At 32.8% G+C, this 24,274-nt stretch overlaps 1 protein-coding gene across 7 annotated transcripts in view; it reads left to right on the top strand.

Moving 5' to 3' along the window:
* The window catches only part of LOC139498316 (excitatory amino acid transporter 1-like), a 48,344-nt gene that overhangs the window by 23,758 nt on the left and 312 nt on the right, over positions 1-24,274 (top strand). The window contains exons 1-8 of one of the 7 annotated variants that reach the window (XM_071286717.1): positions 8,734-8,766; positions 17,044-17,503; positions 18,208-18,250; positions 19,513-19,576; positions 19,939-20,137; positions 20,521-20,754; positions 22,528-22,722; positions 23,352-23,486. In XM_071286717.1, coding sequence (XP_071142818.1) covers positions 17,052-17,503; positions 18,208-18,250; positions 19,513-19,576; positions 19,939-20,137; positions 20,521-20,754; positions 22,528-22,722; positions 23,352-23,486 — 1,322 coding nt within the window. In that variant the 5' untranslated portion in view covers positions 8,734-8,766; positions 17,044-17,051. Of the gene's footprint in view, positions 1-8,733; positions 8,767-9,395; positions 9,417-10,479; positions 10,737-13,893; positions 13,915-14,112; positions 14,262-17,043; positions 17,504-18,207; positions 18,251-19,512; positions 19,577-19,938; positions 20,138-20,520; positions 20,755-22,527; positions 22,723-23,351; positions 23,487-24,274 lie in introns of those variants that run through there. The other 6 variants (XM_071286732.1, XM_071286703.1, XM_071286689.1 and 3 more) reach the window with 6 other exon arrangements.

The following is a 24,274-nucleotide window of genomic DNA, read 5'->3' on the forward strand; positions in this document are numbered from 1 at the left end:
GCAGAGGCATCGACCCAGTGGTAGTAATAAAATCAACGGTACCAATTTTGTTGCACCAGATGCGCATTTCGACAAAATATGTCTCTTCAGTGATGCTTGTGGCCAAAATATTTGAAATCCAAAGCTTATATAAAAGATGAAGAGCTATAATCCAAAAGGTCCAAAAAGTATAGTCAAATTCGTGAAAGGAAAGAGCTTTGCATGAGGGAGATACATTCCTTAATTTATAATAATTTATAATATTTTGTAACAGCAAATTTAAATAACATAAAAAATCCGTATTTTCATGCCAGTACCGAAGTACTGGCTACTGGGCTGGTGATACCCTTGGGGACTAATAGTCCACCAGCAGAGGCATCGACCCAGTGGTAGTAATAAAATCAACGGTACCAATTTTGTTGCACCAGATGCGCATTTCGACAAAATATGTCTCTTCAGTGATGCTCGTGGCCAAAATATTTGAAATCCAAAGCTTATATAAAAGATGAAGAGCTATAATCCAAAAGGTCCAAAAAGTATAGTCAAATTCGTGAAAGGAATCAGAGCTTTGCATGAGGGAGATACATTCCTTAATTTATAATAATTTATAATATTTTGTAACAGCAAATTTAAATAACACAAAAAATCCGTATTTTCATGCCAGTACCGAAGTACTGGCTACTGGGCTGGTGATACCCTCGGGGACTAATAGTCCAACAGCAGAGGCATCGACCCAGTGGTAGTAATAAAATCAACGGTACCAATTTTGTTGCACCAGATGCGCATTTCGACAAAATATGTCTCTTCAGTGATGCTCATGGCCAAAATATTTGAAATCCAAAGCTTATATAAAAGATGAAGAGCTATAATCCAAAAGGTCTAAACGTATAGTCAAATTCGTGAAAGGAATCAGAGCTTTGCATGAGGAAGATACATTCCTTAATTTATAATAATTTATAATATTTTGTAACAGCAAATTTAAATAACACAAAAAATCCGTATTTTCATGCAAATACCGAAGTACTGGCTACTGGGCTGGTGATACCCTCGGGGACTAATAGTCCACCAGCAAAGGCATCGACCCAGTGGTAGTAATAAAATCAACAAATGTCATCTCTTTTGCATACAAACAAATGTCATTCGAATACATTATATTTTCGGGGCAACAACCTTGGAACGAAATATATTTCGAGAATTTGTTGCATGTTATGGAAATACAATTTATTTTGTGAAATTTGTGTATTCGTTCTTGTCTTCGGCCGGACATTGTTAGTTTCAAATATTTGTTTTATTTGTTTATTTTTTTTCGACCTTGTCAAACGGATTAAAACGACAATACTAATCAAAATAATAATTTAACGACTTTTGTCTAGTAAATTATAAGCGTTCATAAGTTATAAGTATAACAACAACTTCAGGCTATTCGAATTTCATTTCTATACGGTTTAATTTTGGAAGTAAGGATATATAGATAAGTGAAAATACGTGTTATGTTTCCAAAATTAAATTGCAACGCAAGTCTCACTTTACACTTGCAATAAGAGGGTATAACTTAGCTCTTTATATTTCTAATGAGCTTTGGATTTTAAATATTTTGACCTCGAGTTTCACTGAGGAGACATTGATTGTTGAAATGCACATCTGCTGCAGATAAATTGGGTACCGTTTGTGTTATAAGCTTATTCGTACCCTTTTTTTCGTTACCAAAATTAACCCTGCACATATACCCGATGTCTTTTCAAATACAAAGAGGGTATAACTAACTTTATACTGTACCCGTTTAAAACAAAGCTGACGATCCTGCTGTGTCCCAGTTAGATGTCTTTGCAAAGAAGATATTTCTTACCTCGTTATGTATAGCGTCTAACAATGCGAACAGTATCTCTGCACAGCACATGACCTCTTTAACCTTGCTATACATACCTTGTACTGTATTTGTTTCTTCCTTAGTCTATTTTGCAATGATGAATGAAAAAAGCAGCTAAGGATAATATATATATTTAAATGTACGCGTTTTAACCAATCAAAAAAATCAAGGAAAAAGAAAATTAATAATTGAAAGATAGGTAATTTCTTCTGAAAAGTAGCAAGTCAGATTTTTCATGCTAACAAAATGTAACGACAAATTGTTTATAATGTTACATCTAACGTCGTATATTGAAGAAAATGTTAAGTATCATTATAATGTTTTCTCTTTTCTTTAATTTCATGTTTTATGAATTTTATTTCTAATTTACAATAAGTTTTCTTTAAATGTGTGTAAATCACATTATATGAACTGCTAGATAAATGAATTCATATCTGACAAACATAAAATTGAAAATGGAAATGGGGAATGTGTCAAAGAGACAATAACCGAAAGCCACCAATTCCGGGCTTTAAAATTAGGTGTCTTCCCGATTGTCCCACTTTTTGAAATTACAGGTAAAAAAGTAATGAAGTTTTGTGTGGGACAATCGGGAAGATGTTTGTGGGACAATTGGGAAGTTTAAATGTGGGACAATCGGGAAGTGTTTTGATAGTGATTGACTTGTGTGTAAAGTTGTGTGTAGCAGTTAATTACAGGTTACAAGACTAATCAATGTCACTTATAAAATATGAAAAAAACATGAAAAAAATAAAATATTTACATATTTTATTTTGTACATTGTATGTACATTTAAAGCATCAACAAACACAGAGTATGCTATGAAGTCATATAATTGTAGTCTTAGATGCATGTTTTTTTAATTAGTTTTTATTGACTTTGAACTAGCTGTCAGTAACTACAAGTACTCTAAGATCTTTTCTTATAAAATTGAGAATGGAAATGGGGAATGTGTCAAAGAGACAACAACCCGACCAAATAAAAAACAACAGCAGTCTTTTTTGTGGGGAAAGCATAAGTATCAGTCCAGGTGCACTCTGTGTTTATTGTAAGGCTGATCTGGCACTATTCCAGACAGCAACTTCGTTGTCAATAAAGAAAGTTGTAGGGTTCAGATGAATCTGACGTTCGGCCAGTGTTAGCAGTCTTCAATAGTGCAGAGAATGTTGTATAAGTGTCCCCTGACTTCCCTAGTAAAATTACAAAGACTAGTGGAAACATTTCTCCATCAACTAATTTGTGTTAAGTGTGAAATTTAAATGAGTTTAACACATGACATGGGTAAAATCTCTTTGTTCTTACTGTGCTATAATCTGACTGAGTAACGCTTGGCTAAGGTGTGCATTAACTACCTCAGATATACTGCACAGTTCAAATCTGTCTTTACCTTTAGGGGCGTTTCCTGGATTCTGAAAGAGGTGTAACATGTATTCTATGAAATTAAAATATATTTACGATTGTAGCGAGACTAAAACTTTACGTTGTCCAGTTCAATGGTAAACAACCAATTTGCCCCCCCCCCCCCGAAAAAAAAACAAATTAAAAACGAATCCGCCATCTGACTTCAAGTTACTAAAAAGTTGATTAATTAAACACTTTGTACAGACATCGTAGTTTCAAAAAATAAAAAAATAATATGGATTGATTGTTGGTGTTTAAACGTCACTTTTAAGAGCCACATTTCGGCTATTTCGTGCCGCCAAGTTTTTATTGGTAGAGGTAGCCGGAGTGCCCGGAGAAAACCACCCACCTTTGATAGGAAAAATGACAGCTAATCAACTAATATTGGAGTACAAAAAACGCACGGGCGGAGTTCGCCCTCAATCCCTCAGTGTTGACAAGGCCCCTGATGAAAAAAGAAAGGTTTCTCCTTCCTTTTTTATTTTTTAAACTGGGACATATGTTATTTTATTTTGTGTACACTCAAAATATAAGTTCAGTGTTTTAAAGTCAGAACAGATAATACCGAATTTCGGGTCGGGGGGTGAGGGGGGGGGGGGGGGGGGGGGTGAGGTAAAGATTAGAAAGAGAACCGTTGTTTCTGTTAATTGAACATTTTAAATTTATGTACTAATATCTCCCTCGGTTTATCTTTCTCTAAGCATATCATTAAGGAAAGAAAAGCAATCAAAATTACTCAATAACACCGATTTGAAAGTACAATAAATATAACAGAAACAATAGAAAAGCCTGTGCATAAAAAAAATGTTTAAAACGTACCAACCTCATACTACATAAAGGCTCATTGGATTTCCCCCCTTTCTTTACTCTACAAGGAATTTCCTAGGAGCCGTGGATTGCGGGATATCGTTTGTATATTTCTAAAACGTTCACGTAAATTGATGGCGTCATGTGTTAAAACAGCCATTGGCCAATAAAATGGGTATATTGGATTTAATCTGCACGTTTTGTGTGACCCCTTAACCCGAACTTCTACGTCGTTCGGGTTAATCAGGATCACCCAACCCGTGCAGATTAAATCCAATATACCGACTTGCTTGGTCAATAACTATAACTGATATCTTTTTTTTTAATTACATGCTTATTTCTAAATTTATTTACAAACTTCATAAAGAAAATGAAATTAAAATTACAGTATTGACTTTTTTTTTAAATAACTTAACAATTCATAAATCAGAAATATTATATTTTTTTATTTAAAAAACATTTATAAAATTAATATTAAATGTGCAATAATTAATTCTTGTTTATTTAGCAAAACAAACAACAGTTACCTTGTTTATTTAACAACATTTCACTTTATAAAATAATGTGGGACAATCAGAACTTTTCATGTGGAATCAGAACTCTAAAATTTTAAAAAGTGGGACAATCGGGAATAAACCTAAAATTATTGTGAAACAATCTATTCTAGAGGTTGCGTGAATCAAATCTTTAAGAATACATACAATGTAAGACTCTTCATCTTGCAATAGTATTAAATCATTTGACGTTTCTACACTTCACAAAAGTGTTCCCCGGACCCCCTCCGTTGAATTAAATTGAGAATGGAAATTGGGAATGTGTCAAAGAGACAACAACCTGCTTAAAGTGCAAAAGAAATCAGCCGAAACTCACCACTGAGTCTTCCACAGAGTGATAAAACCCTGGAGGCGTGCTTCAGTTGGCCCTTAATAAAAATGTGTACTAGTTCAGTGAAAACGTCACACTTAACTCCAAAATATTCTGTTAAAACAACACAATTCATGTATAATGCACATTAAGAGACAGATTGGTTTTATAAATAATCTGCAAATGTTCGATATTTATTTTAATGCACCAGCAACCAGTTTTTATGTGTAAAATTAAAGTATAGTATAAAACAATTTGGGTGACTCGACAAAAGATAACCCTCTTAACATTCAGTTTTATTGGGTTTCAAAAAGAAAACATGGCACGGACACAGGGACTTCAAATTATTTCTACACACGAGAAGTCTTGTAAAGCGCATTATCCTTATTCTAGTCGCCAGAAATTACATTTCCACTATATAACTTTCCATACAAAGACCCTTGCATAATTGTCCGGAAAAAATCATGCTTCTGCTAGCCTAATCTTTCATTATACCATATTGATAACAGAGTTTAGAACGTATATCATGATAATAGAAAGGTAAAATGCACTAATGAGACAATTAACACACGAGTGTACCATTTAATTAATATATATATATTTGATTCTCCGTCGTCATTATCTTTGATAATTTTCAAAATTCTGACGCCACGACAAAGCATTATCATTATTAAAAAGAAAATTATAGGGTGGTGGCAGCAGCAGATAAATGGTATAGAACCCTTTGAAAATCTTAAGAATTTAATGATCAATTGGAGTAAAAATGATGGCAATTATTTCTGAAATATAAAAGGAAGTTCCCAGGATGGAATAATCAAAATAGTATCTCTCCAGGTCTGTGTAATAATCAGCTTAGGGATGAGGGATGGATAAATACCCTGCCGATCTAATGAGTTAAGCCTTTTCTTACTGATTTTAATAGTTATTTCTTAATGTCGTGCTGTTACAAATCTGTCCCAGGTTAAGGGAGGGTTTAGTGCTCATTATCATGCTTAACGAGCTACATTCCTTATATCCCTGTTCAAAGCCAGGATCCTGTAGGCCAGTGGTAGTCGTTGGTTCATGTATTTCATATTGCTTTTTCGTAAAATGTGTTGTTGATAATTAGCGCGTAAGTTTTCTCAATTGATGTTTTTCATATTTCGCATTTTTATATCCGGGCCTTTTATTGCTAACCTTACGGTATGGGTTTTTCTCATTGTTAATTATCGCACGGTTGCCTATTATTGCCTTCATTTATTTCATTTGAACTTTGATGGATAGTTGTTTCACTGACTATCATACTGTATCTATTAACTTTAAATTAAGGTATTTATATAAAAACATCAATGAAGTAAAAAAAAGAAAAAAAAAAGATGTATGTGTTTTTGTCTAGCCTGCGAGATTTATGTCGTGTTAGCAAGACATAGCGTTTCTGGATTCAATCGTGATCGAGGGCTAGTACATTAAGATTTTATATGAAATTTGGACAGACTTGTTCATTACGGAAGGACACGTCGAGCGCAAAATGTGTTCCGTATTTCACTTTGACCTCAATAGTTTTAGTCTACGGTTAAGATCGGTTAGCATTGATAAATGTCGGAAGGAAAATTTTGAAAAAATCTTTCATAAATTTATTTTTCAGTCTTCGTGTTAAGAAATTTGGACAAGAGCTAATCTTTAAGATCAAGAAAAAGCATATAAAGATACAGTTTCGTTTTTCTTTAAATTCTGTATTTTACTGGACTAGCTTTTTACAATCGACATTGCTCATTTACTCTGATATTGAACAATCACAGTCGAGACAAAGACTTTAACGGAATCCTTTTTTTACAGTATCTGTCATATACAACATGTAAAAACAATCAAATGTTACAAACAATGTTGATTTCATTGACTTATATTAAGAAAAAAATAGTTAAACCCTACTACACATTCATGAGCATGTCCAAAGATAGATACCTCGATGAAGGTTATCTTGTGTCATATCACTTATTTTTTATTTGAAAATGTTTGTGTCGACATGGTTGATGGCTTATTTATTATATAGTAGATTTTATTTATTCTCAACTTTTTAGATTATCCAGAGCTTCAAATTTAATGTACATACACCTGCCAACTGTCCATTTAAAAAAAATATTTAAAAGGAGATTTTGTATGATTGCTTATGAGACAATAACAGAAAATCATATATGAAACCTTCAACAATGAGCAAACACCATACCTTATAGTACGCTATTGATTGCATATTGCTATCTGTTTCCGCTGGAAACTGAAGATGATGAGCAAAATTTCACCAAAGCCATGAATTGCTACTTGTTTCTCAGATCAAAAACCATAATGGTTGTAACCACAATCAAAGCTAAAAGACAAATTGGAAGAGTTGGTATTGCTTTGCTTCATAAAAAAGAATGGCCAACGTAGATACAAGTATCTTGTCTTAGGGAGGGATAAATCCTACTTTGTAAAGGATCACTCTGATTCAAACAAAACATTCTCTGAAACTGACATTATCAAGATGCTTGATTTCTTGATTGACAACATATTTGTTACGTTCGGAGGACGTGTTTTTCAACAGACTGTCGGCATTCCAATGGGAACAAATTGTGACACTCTACACTTGCCGATTTGTATCTTTATCATTATGAGGCTGACTTTATGCAGGAACTTCTTAGGAAGAAAGATAAGAAGTTAGCAATATCCTTTAACTCTACTTTCCGCTATATAGATGATGTTCTTTCAATAAATAATTCAAAATTTGGTGACTATGTGGAACACATCTATCCCATCGAACTAGAGATAAAGGATACTACAGATACAGTGACGTCGGCCTCATATCTTGACTTACATCTAGAAATAGACAATGAGGGTCGGTTGAAACCTAAACTTTACGACAAAAGAGATGATTTCAGCTTTCCAATTGTGAACTTTCCATTTCTTAGTAGCAACATTCCAGCAGCACCTGCATACGGGGTATATATCTCCCAATTGATACGATATTCCCGTGCTTGCAGTGTCTATCATGATTTTCTTGATAGAGGGTTGCTGCTCACAAGGAAGTTATTAAACCAAGAGTTCCAAATGGTGAAGTTGAAATCATCCCTTCGTAAATTTTACGGACGCCATCACGAGTTGGTTGACCGTTATGGAATAACCGTTTCACAATTGAAATCGGATATGTTCCTTATGTTGTCACAACAATTCTCTTCCCTTTCATAAATGTGACCTAATGGAATAAGACTATTTACCGGATTTGTTATCACACAAGCAACACGACGGGTGCCACATGTGGAGCAGGATCTGCTTACCCTTCCGGAGCACCTGATATCACCCCTAGTTTTTGGTAGGGTTCGTGTTGCTTATTCTTTAGTTTTCTATGTTGTGTCATGTGTTCTATTGTTTGTTTGTCTTCTTTCATTTTTAGCCAGGCATTGTCAGTTTATTTATGATTTATGAGTTTGACTGTCCCTTTGGTATCTTTCGTCCCTCTTTTGTAAAATATGTGCTAAAAATGCATTTGTTGAACTAATTGATAATCTAGACTTTCAAGATAACCAGTTGCTAGTGGGTTATAATGTTACTACAGTAACACCTCTGTAATTTTTTACTTAGAGGATAGATCTCAAAAGTACGTTAATTATTATGTGAATTGACGTACTGATAATCTTTATAGTAACAGCTGTCTGCAAATGTAAACGTAATAATTTTATTGCTATTTGATAAAATATAAAATGTTCACTCTCCTTTTATCAAAGTGATATTTCTTTAATTTATGATATACGAATACAAGTGATCTATCTACTTAGAAGTTTAATAACACGCCATTTTGTATATTGAATTGCGTAATGAGATTAGTTTGACTTTTTAAGGTAGGATGATAATTATGTTGTATATAATTTTACAATATCTAAATGAATCCTTGGAGGATAACTTTTTGTAATCTAAATTCATTCAATAAAACCCCAAAATTTGGAACCATTGATGTATAAATTCTTTAACACATGTGTATCTATGACCATAAGGGACATACGAGAATTATAGTCAAACCCTGTTATTTGTGGTTGATATTAGCGCGAAAATTCTACAGTCGTTTAAGGTAGCTAAAGAGTCTTCCTCTATCTCGGATTTTGAAATAGCAGATAACAATTGGTCTAGATCGTTAATGAATTGTGCAGAGTACTACATGTATGCAATTCATGTGTAAGACTTGCTGATCTAGAAAATTATGTGTTTTATTGTTTTTACGGCTTCATTTTTAAAAGATCAGAATATTTTTGTTTGATTCGTATGTTGCACTTTGCAACACAAAGAGAGATAACTGACGACGGATTAAGTAACTTTAATAATAGAATGTGTTGGGAATTTACCTATTTCATTATGAAACAAGATTAGAAAACGAGTGACTCCAATTTTTTTCTTTTTCTGATCTAAAAGCATAATATTAGAGCTATCTACTTATATTTTATCTTAACATAGCATATAGACATGCATTCTGAATTATAATACAAAAGACATACGTGTGTGTATTTTCTATTTTTCTATTAGAACATACTCACCCCTTCTCGTCCAATGAAAAGTCAGTTTTTTGCCCTCTAATTTTCATAGTGCATGGTTTTCCATGCACTATGAAATGCTGTACATGAATGACTTTTCATTGTCAGTTAATTATGAAAGTGAACTCTTAACAGCTGCACTAACGAATTGTACAATCCCCTTAGGCATTTTGCTTGGGGAAAAAGCCTACTGATTAAAGATGAAAGAGCAAAGATTAAAATAAAAACATTTTGAATTTTGCAAAATTGCATGCATTTTCTAATGGTACACATATATAGAATACACACAAAAAAATGGTAAGGATAAATAAAATGATATTTATTTAAATTATATACCTTACATTAGAGGGAATTATTTTCTTTTTCTTTCTAAAAACACAATGTCAGACTGCTGATATATAAAGCAAAGAATTGTTTTCGGAGAAACACAATACATTTCAATTTCTCAATAAAAAGTAAGCATTTAATGTTAAATGGTCTGAATTCAAATATTCATACAGAGTTTTATATTTATAAAAAAAAATCAAATTTCATAAAGGGGATTTATACAACATTGTGTTGCTTTTTAAAATAAAAAAATGTAATAAAGGATATATATAAAGTATTAAATTTTACCTGAAGTAGAAGAAAAACAATTTATCCTTCACAAACTATGTGCTATTTCATTTCATCCATTGAAATGATCATTATCTATGTTTTATATTTAGTGCATTATAAAAAGTGAACTCTTATTCAGGTTTGAATATTACAATGGGAAAGGATTGTCTTGTAAGGTCACTCGAAAGTGTGAATATGTTCTAAATTGGTCAGACAATACTTGGTAATGTTTTATGAAGATTTAAGCCCTCGGCTTCGCCTTGGGCTTAAATCTTCATAAAACATGACCAAGTATTGTCTAACCTATAAATGTGTTTGAAATGCATGTGTTTCCAGTTTTCATGTGATTACGGTTCATGTTTTGTCATTTTTTTTATCAATTGAATATTTTGTATGCTACCTGTGAAATAAAATTCGGTCATCAAGGACGACGTATTTACCATAACAGGTAACAGTCTGACAACTTAAATATTTTGAAGAGGATATTTATTTCAAATACATTTAAAATACAACGATCAGTAAGACTTAGTGCAAACATTAAAAGAGAATGACCTGGTCATTTAACAATAATGATCTTTTATGGGTGACCAAACATTGGCTTATAAGTCTGTGATTGTATGCGGTTAATAACTTTAAGATAATTTGTAAACAATCATACATTTGTAAAAGGCTAGAATTTACAACATAAGGTAAGAAAGATGAAACGCATTTGAAAATTCTATTTAAACAATTTATAAATATACATGTATATATAAAGTAATCGGGAAAGTATATGCATTGCAATAAAAGCTTAAAAGCGCTTTTAAATTTTGGACATGTTTTATGACATTTATATGTAAATGGAGTTTTGTATGACGTTCATTTTCACTAAACTAGAACATATTTTGTTTAGGGGTCAGTTGAAGCTCGCCGACGGGTTTTTAAAGACTCAGTGTTTGGCTGTTTTCTGCCATTTGGTGGGGTTGTTGTTTCTTTTACACATATTCTGAATTTAATTAGACTAAGTTTCCATTAAACCAGCCGATTGGGATTTTGTCAGCTTTAAGATAAGGGGCATAACGGAATCTTTATCTTATGATAATAACAATATAATACAAATTTAACTCATTTGATTCAATTAATGTTTGAACGCAATATGCTTAAGAGGTTTGTCTATTTGGCAGTGCGGATTAAATTCATTTGCAAGCACGTCCAGTCCAAATATGTTCTTTACATCAATGCCTCAGGTTGGGAGAGTGGTTAGCTCTATGTCTGCTACATTAACATTTTCAGCGGCTAGGCAGAGGTATGTAGCAATGCGAAAACTATCAAACATGCCTTCTAGATTCGGTAGTAGTCTTAATACCACATCTTCTTTTTTATATTAATTGTTCGCCTTTCACAAAATGTATTGTTCATGTGTTTTTGTCCTCAAATAGGCATATAATGGTTTACTTTCATATATTGTTGTTTGGATGGAGAGTTGTCTCATTGGCACTCATACCACATCTTCATATATCTATATAGGTATTAAGCAATATTAACAACAATCAATCAACTGTACTATGTAATTAAAGGACATACATTACTTTACTGTCTAAATTCCATTTAACTACCTTACCGTTATATTGATGATCTTTTTTCGTTAAACAAACACGAATTATCTATTTATAAGTTGTTATCGATGGCATTGGCTTGGAACTAGCTTTTAGTAACGACGAGTACTCCCACATCTGTACTTAAGTAGGTTTTGTTGTTGTTGTTTGGAAGTAAAAGTACCCCTCCGAGTCCACTCTGTGTGATAGATGTACTTTTATTGTTTTCAATCTGATCAACTGATCTTTATAGTTTGTTCTTATGTTGTATAGTACACCTCTGTCCCAGGTTAAAAGAGAGTTTGTGACCTCAAACCCCACCACATTCTGCTCTGTATGTGCCTGTCTCAAGTAGGGATCCTGCAATTGAGTAGTTATTGTTTATTGCTGTGTTATATATTTGTTTTATCGTTCATTATTTTGATCACAAATTAGGCCTTTGATTTCTCGTTTGAATTATTCTATATTTGTCATTCGGGGCTTTTTATAGCTGACTATGTGGTAATGGCTTTCCTCATTGCCGAAGGAAGCATGATTACCTATAGTTGTTAATTTATGTGTCTTTTGATCTCTTGTGGAGAGTTCTCATTTATGCACTGTCTGTTGTGTTTTCGTTAGTTATTTTTCTTTATCTATCTGCTTACATGTAGCTCAGCCCGTTTAAACTGATTTATATAGTTTGGTCTTGTGTTGTTTATTTACACTACTGACTCATGTTGAGGAGAGGGTGAGGCGCCCGCAAACTTGTTTAACTCCGATATAATTGTATGTGCCTGTTCGAAGTCAAGAGCCTGTAGTTCAGTAGTTGTTATCTGTTGATGTATATCACATTTGTTAATGATTGTTGTAATGTACATAAATAGGGCCGTTGGTTTTGCTTGTTGGGATTGTACGGTATTGGGCTGTCTCATATTTGAAGGTCATGCAATTACCTACAGTTGCTTATTCTACGTCATTTGGTCTATGGTGGAGAATTGTCTCATTGGCATCATACCACATCTTTTTATTTTTAAAGTGTTTTCACAACACTTTACTAGGAACGCAGCATCTATGAACTGACATAACTTGATCAGGATACACCTTTTTTTATTATTATCTGCTCATAGCTGACCATCGACTAACTGTTGCGTCAATGACAAATCCATAATGCTTTCACAAATCTAAAGCCTCGGTCACACCTTACCGGATAACACGAACGGACGCCTAACGGATGAAAATAAAAGTTGTCCGATAACAAAATTGTTATTTGTTGGGAGTCCGTTGATGTACTGACCGAATAAAACGGACGTGTGACGAATGCATAACGGACACATTAAAGGTGACAATAATAATACACGAAAATCGCATAAATATTCAAAATGTTTCTGTGTAACTGGTTTTGGTTTGTTCTTCAAAATGCCGCCAAAGGGCAGTGTCTGGCCTGAATAAGAGCTGCTTGATTGTGAAGACGTGCTTTTACTCTAAGATCGATTATGAATAATAAGAATTCAAGAACCTTAAGATATCTTACATACCAATTATTTGCATTTCTGATGCGAAATTTTCAATTGGCATTTATCCGTTTCAGATCCGTTCATCATCCGTTTTAACCGTTATAGGTCCGGTAGAAGTTCGTATCTCATTCGTTCAACATCCGTTTAATCTGTTAAACTTCTGGTAGAAATCCGTTGATGAATTTGTCTTCCAGACCTCCAACGGATGTATAACGGACACTTAACGGATACAAAACGGAAACGAAACGTATGAGTACCGTACAAAACGGACGTCTAACGGACGATCAACGGACATTTTATCCGTTGGACGTCCGTTCAAAGTTTTGAACATGCTAAAAATTTTCCACCGGACAGAACGGACGTCGACGGATAAAACGTACGCTTTTAACGGACATTCAACGGATATGGACGGACGTCTAATGGACATGAACGGATTGAATAAAAGTTATCCGTTAGGCGTCCGCTCGAGCTATCTGGTAAGGTGTGACCGAGGCTTTAGCTTTTACATTATTTGTGTACTACCTGTAATACTGTAAGAAGGGCGGATGATTATATGAACACATTGAGAGATACAGTTAACTATACAAATACTTGAAGACATGATTATAAATCTGATAGACTATTTTATATATGAGATATGCACTTGCTAGTAAAAGTAAATTTATATCGGGTTTTTTTAAAGTAAGAAGAGTAGTATCCCTGTATCATGTGTCATGTATTATCACAACGAATTTCGACCATTAACTCAGCTGTCAATTATAATGAATGGCAATTTTCTTTAATGATGTTTTATTTATGAGGTACGTGCCAATGTGATTTTTTGTGTAATGCCGATATAAGACAGTGATTTCTCCTTTTTTTAATTTTGTTTGTTTAACACTTTATTATCTTTATAAATAAAAATGTACAAATATAGACATTGATAATGAATTCATGGATTTTCCTAACTTGTCACCATTTTGAAAGCTTTCCTTTACTTATTTGATGAATATTTACAAACATGTTATAGTAAACAAATGCCTTGCGGTAAATTATTTATCTTAATTGTATGCGGATAACATTAAACAAGGAGTGAAGGGTTTTCCATCTCATAAATTGACGGATTTAACCGACTTTCTTTGGTTGATAAGTAAAAAACAAACCTAAGGTAAGAATGTATAAACATTTTGTTTTATCTACAATGTTAAATAGTACAAATATGTTTAATGTAGGATTTCTACAACTTTTTTCTTTAAAAGATGTCCTCTGAATTAACTGATAGGCTTCTACTTTTATAACATGGTCCTTATTTTTAAAATCTGAAATGTACAGAGGTTACACTATGTAGCTTACTTTATAATACATATATATATATCTAGCTCATTTGTAACTTTTTGTGTAGATGTTTTAGTGCCAAATGTGTGAATGTGGTTAATTTAGCAAATTTGAATTTGTAGTAACAAAGAATAAAAAATATAAAAAAATGTCTGTTTAATACCCTTCTATATTGACTTTTAAATTTAAAAAAAAACTTCTAGGGTAAAGATAGATTTTGAAGATTTTGTATAATTGCAAATGAGACAACTCACCATCAGAGACCAGATGACATAGGAGTAACTAACTAAAGGTCACCGTTAAGCCTTCAAAAATGAGCAAAATCCATACTGCATAGTTATTGTCCCAAATGGCAAATGTAAAACAATTTAAACCTGAAAAAAAAAAGAAAGAAAGAAAAAAAAAATGATTCACAGCAAAAAACAACCACTGAATTACAAGCTCCTTTCTTGTGAGAGACACACACAGAAGATGTGCTAGAGCCAAACCCTCCCCTAACCTGGTATAAAATAACAACATGAGAACACACTATCAAAATCAATTAAAAATGGATATATCATCAGATTGATACCAAGCAAAACATATAACAAACAAACCTGACGTGGCCGAGTATTTATACATCACCACAACAAAAATAAACACTTAGTGCAAATCTGAGAGTACTCCCTGTTAATGACATTTAGTTCAAAGTAACGATTGATAAAACAATGGTGCATCTGAAATATCAACCAGTAAACACAAAACATCCAATAGATGTCAACCAGTAAACACCCAAAATCCAATGGATGTTAACCAGTAAACACCCAACGTCCAATGGATGTCAACCTGTAAACACCCAACATCCAATGGATGTCAACCAGTAAACACTCAACAACCAATGGATGTCAACCAGTAAACACCCAACATCCAATGGATGTCAACCAGTAAACACCCAACATCTAATGGATGTCTACCAGTAAACACCCAACATCCATTGGATGTCAACCAGTAAACACTCAACAACCAATGGATGTCAACCAGTAAACACCCAACATCCAATGGATGTTAACCAGTAAACACCCAACATCCATTGGATGTCAACCAGTAAACACTCAACAACCAATGGATGTCAACCAGTAAACACCCAACATCCAATGGATGTTAACCAGTAAACACCCAACATCCAATGGATGTCAACCTGTAAACACCCAACATCCAATGGATGTCAACCAGTAAACACTCAACAACCAATGGATGTCAACCAGTAAACACCAAACATCCAATGGATGTCAACCAGTAAACACCCAACATCCAATGGATGTCAACCAGTAAACACCCAACATCCAATGGATGTCAACCAGTAAACACCCAACATCCAATGGATGTTTTGTTGCCTTTTTGTGGTTTTCAATTTTTTTCCCACTGAATAGTCCTTTTCTGTAAAAAAATGTTTAACATTATTAAGACGAAAAGTTTCAATATATGTACTAGATAAGTATTGACATATCTAGAAAAACTTTACGTTGAAAACTAAAAAAGAATTCATCGAATCGTGTGTCAATTACATGCACAACAATTGCAAGAAACTTGATTATATTGTCTAAAAAAGTTTGTATAAGTAAATGTTGTGTTTTGGTTCAACTTCTTTAATTTACCAAACCGTTATCTCAGAAAGTTAGACATAGAGTCTTTCAGTGCATAAACTAGTTACAATTTAAAACAAGTACAAGTATTATATTAATAGAATGTATAACTCTGCATTTATATTAAACTTTCATAAGCTATCTGTTTATTGTTTTTTCTTCCACTGACCAACATGCAAATATAGGTGCAGTCTCGTGTATATCGAGTTCTTAAATTTTAAAGCATTTTAACTGGGCTTCGTTGCCGATTAACTTTATCTTTAAAATAAGGTAAACCCATTATGACACACAAAAACTATCTCTTGATATAGAACTCGTATATGCATATGAATATTGATATAATACACACTAAATTTACGATGTTCTAAATTTGTTTTATTAATTATAGTAGAATATTTAAAAAAAAATCATTCTTCATTGGCAACGACAAAGGAGAGACGGATTTGTATTAGCTCAAATTTCAAAATTCCTTCGTATATATAAATGTTACTGCCCTTATATTTGTTAGTCATGTTTTCCAAATAAAACATGTTTAAACTAAATGTAGTTATGTTGCTTACTAAAAATGTGGTGTTAAATAAGACAATTTACCTACAGAAAACTTTAAAACATTCGTTAAATACATTGTAATATGTGTCATATAATATAAATAAAAATGAATTAACTCCTCACAACATTACAAGCAATATAAACCGAAAGACAAAAGTACATGTGTATGATTGTACGAGTGGTGTTTGATTGCTTGTTATTCAGGGGCAAATATTTTATGCATATTTAGGACGAGCCAACTGTAGAATACATCAAACAGATAGGTTTCTACACAATGTGAAGATCGGAATACAAGATATGTGATATTTTGTGTTGTATCCATTCCGACCAGACGTGAATGTGTATTTATACATCCCACTTAGTCAAACGGACGCGCCTCTACAACCTTAATTCTTTCGTTTTTATATCTTCTTATTATCAGAGAACTTTTAATTTGTATTCCAGTTATTACAATGGAGAACGAACCAGAACAGAAAGTTCCAAACCGAAAAGGAAGGGTTAAAGCAATCATTCTTGACAATCTGCTGATTATTCTTATGATCCTAGCTGTAGCCATAGGAATCGGACTTGGTATTGGATTAAGAGAAATATGGTCACCAAATGAGAAAAGAAAGTTACACTATTTACGATTTCCTGGAGATTTACTAATGAACATGCTTAAAATGTTAATTCTCCCTCTCATCATTTCAAGCTTGGTATCTTCATTAGCATTTCTGGACGCCAAGGCATCAGGAAGAATGGGATTACGTGCCGTTGTATATTACATGCTAACAACCCTGTTTGCTGTCATCCTTGGGATTATAATGGTGCTTGCTATTTCCCCAGGGACAAAAGGTTCAACGATAGATAAGTCTGGTGCGGCTAAGAAGAGTGAACCACTGGATGCACTTTTTGACCTAATAAGGTAAATTGAATGTTTATCATGCATTTTCTATTTGTGAATATTTATACATGTTCCAACGTATTAGCGTTTTAATGATTATCCGATCAGGATGTATAAAGTTATACTTTTTTCTATTTGTAATTATACGCTGTTTCCTTAATTAATGTGCACCGATTTCTTTCGTCTTCTTTAATAAAACCGAACAATCAAATATCATTTTGGAATAAATCATACTCAAAAGTCTGTATGGCGAACCTTGATGGTTACATTGTAGCTGTTTGCTTTTCAACAAAAAATACCAAATTTACAAATTCAAAAGTACATCAGCTATTTTAAAATTTTAAAACAAAAAACAGCCACAGGAGAGAAAGACACATAAGATTACATGTACGACGTCCACAACAGAAAATCGTATTAGGCAAGAATAATTTGTTTGTCTCGCAACAGTTTACCTATGAAATCTTCTGGAGGGTTATAGCTACATGTGTAGCCACCGAAAACAAGACATTCTTACAACAGATTTCTTTAATTTAACTTTTTGTGCATCCCGCACCGCTAAATTGATTTCTCAATTCTGCACTGGTCTGACTGCCGCGCGGAGTTTAATTATTATTGAAATAAAGGGCTTGCTTTTTAGAGAATTTATTTGAAGTCTTTGATATCCCTGTTGTGTAAGGAAATGGATGAAGCAATGGATGTAAAGTTGTCTCATTTTTGTCTTTTAGAAATTGTTTTCCGGACAATTTAATAGAGGCATGTTTCAAACGGGTAAGACTCTTTCAAAATTGCCAAGAAAAAATATATAAATACAGATATTTGATAAAATGATATTAATTGCTAATCAATTAACAAAATAAAGAGATGTTTTTACTGTTGTATAATTGCCAATGAGAAAACCATCTACCAGAGTCAAAATTATTTGACGTAAACAAATATAGGTCAACGTAAGATCTTCGACAACGACCGAAAGATATGTAAGCAAAATATATTGAATATGCCAAGCAGACAACTGTAATGTTATCCGAATTTCCGAAAGCAACAAATCATTTCCAGCCGAATATTTTATACGATTATATATGCATCCGACGTGTTACTTAAGCGACGATTGTATGATGCCTGTATTGCTTGTTGAAATAAATCATTTAACTTGGTGTTATTTACTTAAAGTATAATAAATGTTTACGTAGATCAAAAAAGAAGAAGAAATATTTACTAAGAACATACATGTTTATGAAATAATTCTTAGCAATTGCATAGACATATAAAATCAAATTGACAGGACAAGGGCAAATCACACAAAAGACGTTACAAACTACTCGGGACAAAATATGATTCAAATAAAGGAGAACTGGTGTTCAAACAAGCCTGTAATCATAACGAAATCATCCCGTTGGAATCGTGCTAAGTCGTTGAAAGGACAATAGTTAACCAATATGATATAAAAAAATGTGCAAATGAAAATAATTTGTGATACATTTAATGAACAAATGACGTTTTCATAAATCAAATTCACATTCCCCGTTTCCATTCTCTATACTACATCATGATACCATGCTACACGTTATATACATATCTTTTTTTTTCTTTTATTCAGAAATGCAGATTTTTTCCGTAAATATAAGAGACTGTTGAGAACAAATATATGTATCCATTTGGAAATTTATAAATCACATGTGGAACAGGATCTGCTCACCCGTCCAAATTACGTCAAGTTCTTGTTGCTCAGTATTCATTTTATGTTGTGTTTTGTAAAAATAAAGGCAACAGTAGTATATCGCTGTTCGAAATTCATTAATTGTATAGGTTTCTCTTTTTATTTTAATTGTTTTACCATGGCGTTTTCAGTTTACTATCGACTTGTGACTTTGAATGTTCATTTGGTATCTATTTGCTTCTCGTCTTTCACTAATTCTATACTATATATGAAGATATGTCTTGTAAAGAAACATACACGTTATTCAGTGAAAGTTCAGAGGTAAATCTGGTAGTATTTGGTGCGTTCCAACGTTGTTCTTTATTTCTACTTACAGCAACAGACTGATATTGAAAAGCTAGAAGTAAATGAAACATTTGTCAATAAAACTTCAGAAAATCGTAGGTATTTTCACATTTAACATGCTTAGTAAATAAATAACGTTCGAATGTTTTGTAGTATTTGATTGTAGTATAATGGTAAATAGAAACTAATAAAAAGTATACTAAATCACAGAGACAAGTTAACTTAAAGTAATTAACATTTAGTAGTGATTAACCATGATCGAGTATGGTTTGAAATTTGGAACAAATGCGCATTTCAAATGGCAACATATCAATTCTTGTGTATCCTTTTTAATTCCACTGAAAGTGAAAATCATTAATCATTGGATACAATTTTTAATGCCAGGAGAAACCCACCATTTTTAGGCGGACAGGATCTTATATACTTAATTGTTGCCTTATCATTTTTTTTTCTGCAGATACCGAATACACTGTCACAATGACTGTTGACAACCCAAAAGTAAATAAGGCTGATGGCATGAATATTTTAGGATTAGTTGTATTTTCAATCTTTTTTGGATGTACTCTATCTAAGATGGGCAAAACAGGAAAACCATTGGCTGATTTCTTTGAATGTATGCACTTGGCCACGATGAAACTCGTAACACTGGTTATTTGGTGAGTTTTACAGGCAAGGTGTTTAAAGTTAAGAGTAAAACTCTATGCTGTTTTCGTTACATAATCACTTGACAAATTAGGAGATCATTCTTATACAAAAATAAGTGGGATAAGAAAACATATGTTCCCTGACTTATGCATTATTTTATTGATACTTGTAGCTGACAAAAAAAACAGTTTTGTATTGTAAGCAATATTTTACAAACTGCTTTTAAAAGGCAACAGTATGGGAACTAATATAAAACTGCATGACTTATTGATACACCACAGTGTTAGAAATAACTTAATTTGTTACACTATTGAAAGACCAAATTTACATTAAGAATTTTAAAGAAAGCATGATTGCGTCAAATATTTTTTTCTATTGTTTGTTATAATTGCAGGTTTTCTCCAATTGGTATAATATTCCTTATTGCTGTGAAGCTGGTCGAGATGGAAAATTTAGGCACCGTGTTTACACAGCTTGGTTATTACATGGCGACTGTATTATCTGGATTAGCTTTACATGCTATAATTACTCTGCCGTTGATATATTTTATTGGTGTTCGGAAGAATCCATTCATTTATATGTTCAACATGCTTAAGGCGTTACTTACAGCATGGGGAACGGCATCAAGGTGAATTACTAATTTAGCTGAAGGGAAGATAATACGAATGAAAATAGTACCCAAAATATGGCCTATTGCAGAAAGTGCAAGTTTATTAAATCACAAATTTAATATTAGAAACATGTATTGTATCAGGCAGATGTGTGTTTGTTTTTGTCGAGGAAGCCGTTATACCAGGAGAGACGAGACAAATAGCAATCGTTGTCAATTAAAATCAAGAGTCGAACAAATATAGTGATGATATATCAGGAATGTTAAAAGAGAACTAGAATTAATTGCATAACAGTGTGGTCGACAGTAAAACGTTTGTAGGTTGTAACTTGTTTGTCAACGGCTATGATTTTATGCTCACCCAGTCTGTCAGAGGCCTTCCAGTGGGGATTGAAATTCACTTGTTACACATTCCGATACATAAAATGAAACTTTCTTTTTACAAAGCTTGAAAGGAATTTGTTTTAAATATTTATTATAATCATCACATACAACCGTGTCATTTATAAGAATAATAATGTTAAGAGATGATATTATTTAATAATAATAAAAAAAATTAGGTTTATCCATTGTAAAAAAAAATATTAAGTTGATGGGGTTAATTCACAAAATATCTCATTGATTAAGAGCACAACTACTTCTACGGTGTGATCATTTAAGAATGGCCTACTATTTATTCAATGCGTATACATGTGGGTTTTGTTTGTGAAGAGTTCTGGATAATTAAAAAAACATTTGATTTCTTTGTTTAATACCATAAAACGATTCATTCTTTCAGATATTTGTCACTTTGCCTTATCTTCAAGTCCAACACAATTTCTCACGTTTCTCACAAAACTTATATTCTTGTGATGTATTCTTTTGTTGAAAAAAAAAATGTATAGATATAGATAGATATAGGAAGATGTGGTATGAGTGCCAATGAGACAACTCTCCTCCCAAGTAATAATTCATAAAAGTAAACCATTATAGGTCAAGGTACGACCTGCAACACGGAGCCTTGACTCACACCGAACAGCAAGTTATAGAGGGCCCCAAAACTTCTAAGTGTAAAACCATTCAAACGGAAAAACCAACGAGAAACGAAAAACACATATGAACTACATAAACAGACGACATCATGCATTGTAACTTTTAAAGCCAATTAAGTAAAAAAAATAATCTGAAAGAACGTGCGATATCATATTAGGAAAATTGATGGTCAAACCATAACAAAAAATCAAGTAAAGAATTTTAAGTATTCAACCTTTATAGCTTGCTGTTCGGTGTGAGCCAAGACTACGTGTTGAAGGCCATTTTTATTTATTTTCAAATTACAAAGGTTATTCCTGATTAGTATTTTTAATTATTTTATTTAGGCGTTTAGAACCTTTGGTGACCTCACAGTTTAAATTTCTATGATAAGTACGTCGTGAGCAGTGGGCATTACAGACGAACGTTCACCTAATTTCCCCCAGTCAATGAATGGCCATAGCTACACTGTTATGAATTTCATTCTATCACAATTGAATAAGTATATTATAAAACAAGGAAATAGAAATAAGATGTGGTATGAGTGCCAATAAGAAAACTCTTCTTCCAAGCAAATACTCTGTCTGTATGAATGTTAAAAATGTTTTGGAATGCACCTTTCTGTTAATGGTAATTAGATAAATTAATACATTCGAGCATGTGTTTGTCTCTTTTAAGATGTAACACTTGATTAGATTTCAAACATCATACAAAAATAAATCAATGATATTATTAACTTTGAAAACGTTTAATTTAATTTCATTGTTTTTTTTTCTTTAGCTCTGCTACATTACCTGTCACCATGGAGTGCCTGGAAGTGAACAATAAAATTGATGAACGTGTTATCAAGTTTGTCACACCAATAGGTGCTACGATAAACATGGATGGCACCGCTTTGTATGAAGCTGTAGCTGCCATTTTTATAGCACAACACTTGGGAATCACTTTAAGTATTGGAGAGGTTATTGTCGTCAGGTATGTTTAAATTCAGTGTTTCTGTTGTTTCGTTGTTTTCCTCTTATATTTGATGTGGTTCCCTCGGTTTTAGTTTGTAACCCGGATTTGTTTACTCTCAAACGATTTATGACTTTTGAACAGCGATACGTATACTACTGTTACATACAAATTGAATGTATATGTAATTGTCCCATGAGAAACTTTATATGTTTATAAGCAGACCGAAACTATAGAACAATAAAGTTTTATGTAATAATAAAGAATCAAAGAAGAAAATAATAAATTAAACGCCTCGTTACCTGTAATATTGTATCAATTAATCAATAATGAATATTAAAAAAAGAGGGGCGAAATATACCAGAGGAACAGTCAAACTCATAGATCGAAAATAAACTGACAATCCAATGGCTATGAAAGAAAAAGAAAAACAGACAAATAATAGTAAACAAGAAACAAAATACAAAACTAAAGACTAAGCAACACGAACCCCAAAAAAACAAAAAAATCGTGTGATCGCAGGTGCTCCGGAGTAAAAATGAAAGCTGCTATTAAAGTTTATTTATTAGCAACATTTCTTAAAAAATTGGTATTTCATATATGCAAACTTTGGAAACCTCGTATCTAATGTTATTTGAATTCATATTCAGTCTGACAGCCACAGCTGCAGCTATTGGTGCAGCAGGTATTCCACAAGCTGGTCTTGTTACCATGGCGATAGTCTTGACTGCTGTTGGGCTTCCAATTGATGAAATAACGCTAATTTTACCAATTGATTGGTTTTTGTAAGTACTCCTAAACAATTTTTTTCAGGGTGATAAAAATAGTCATGACAGCTGAGTTTTAACAAAACGATATAACTACATCTATCTGTACCATAAAAGTGATCTTTCTATTGCAAAACGGTTTAACCTATCGAAATTTTGGGTCCTTAGTGATCTTTAACTTCCTACTTTACTTTTTTTTTTGTTTTTTGTTGTTTTTTTTTTAACTTTTTTGATTGGACCGTTACTGATGAGTCTTTTTTAAACGAAACGCGTACATAATTTTAGTCTTGGTATCTAAATTGAGTTTATTTGATATAATGGAAATATGGACTCACGCGGCAAGTACATGTATGATACGTCTGAACGAGTCCAAATAACAATTTATAAAAGTAAACCATTATAGGAATATTTTGTGTGAACGAGTAGCGAATAGCATGTTTTGTCTGCACGTGTAGCGAACAGAATGTTTTCTCTGGACGAGTAACGACAGCATGTTTTTTTTTAAACGAATAAAAACAGAATGTTTTGAATTAACAAATATCGAACCGCTCGTGTTCAATTAACGAATAACGAACAGTGGGTTTTGAATCAACAAGTAACAACAGCATGTTTTGAATCAACAAGTAAAAACAGCATGTTTTGACAGAACAAGTAACAACAGCATGTTTTGACAGAACAAGTAACGAACAGTATGTTTTGTTTGAACGAGTAACGAACAGCATGTGTTAGCAACATATGAATCGCTATATTTTTGTGGGATATTTATTTGCACTTATCATTGATTTGATTATGTTTTTTCGTTCATA

This window comes from Mytilus edulis, chromosome 1 (assembly GCF_963676685.1).
Source record: "Mytilus edulis chromosome 1, xbMytEdul2.2, whole genome shotgun sequence".
Lineage (NCBI taxonomy): Eukaryota > Metazoa > Mollusca > Bivalvia > Mytilida > Mytilidae > Mytilus > Mytilus edulis.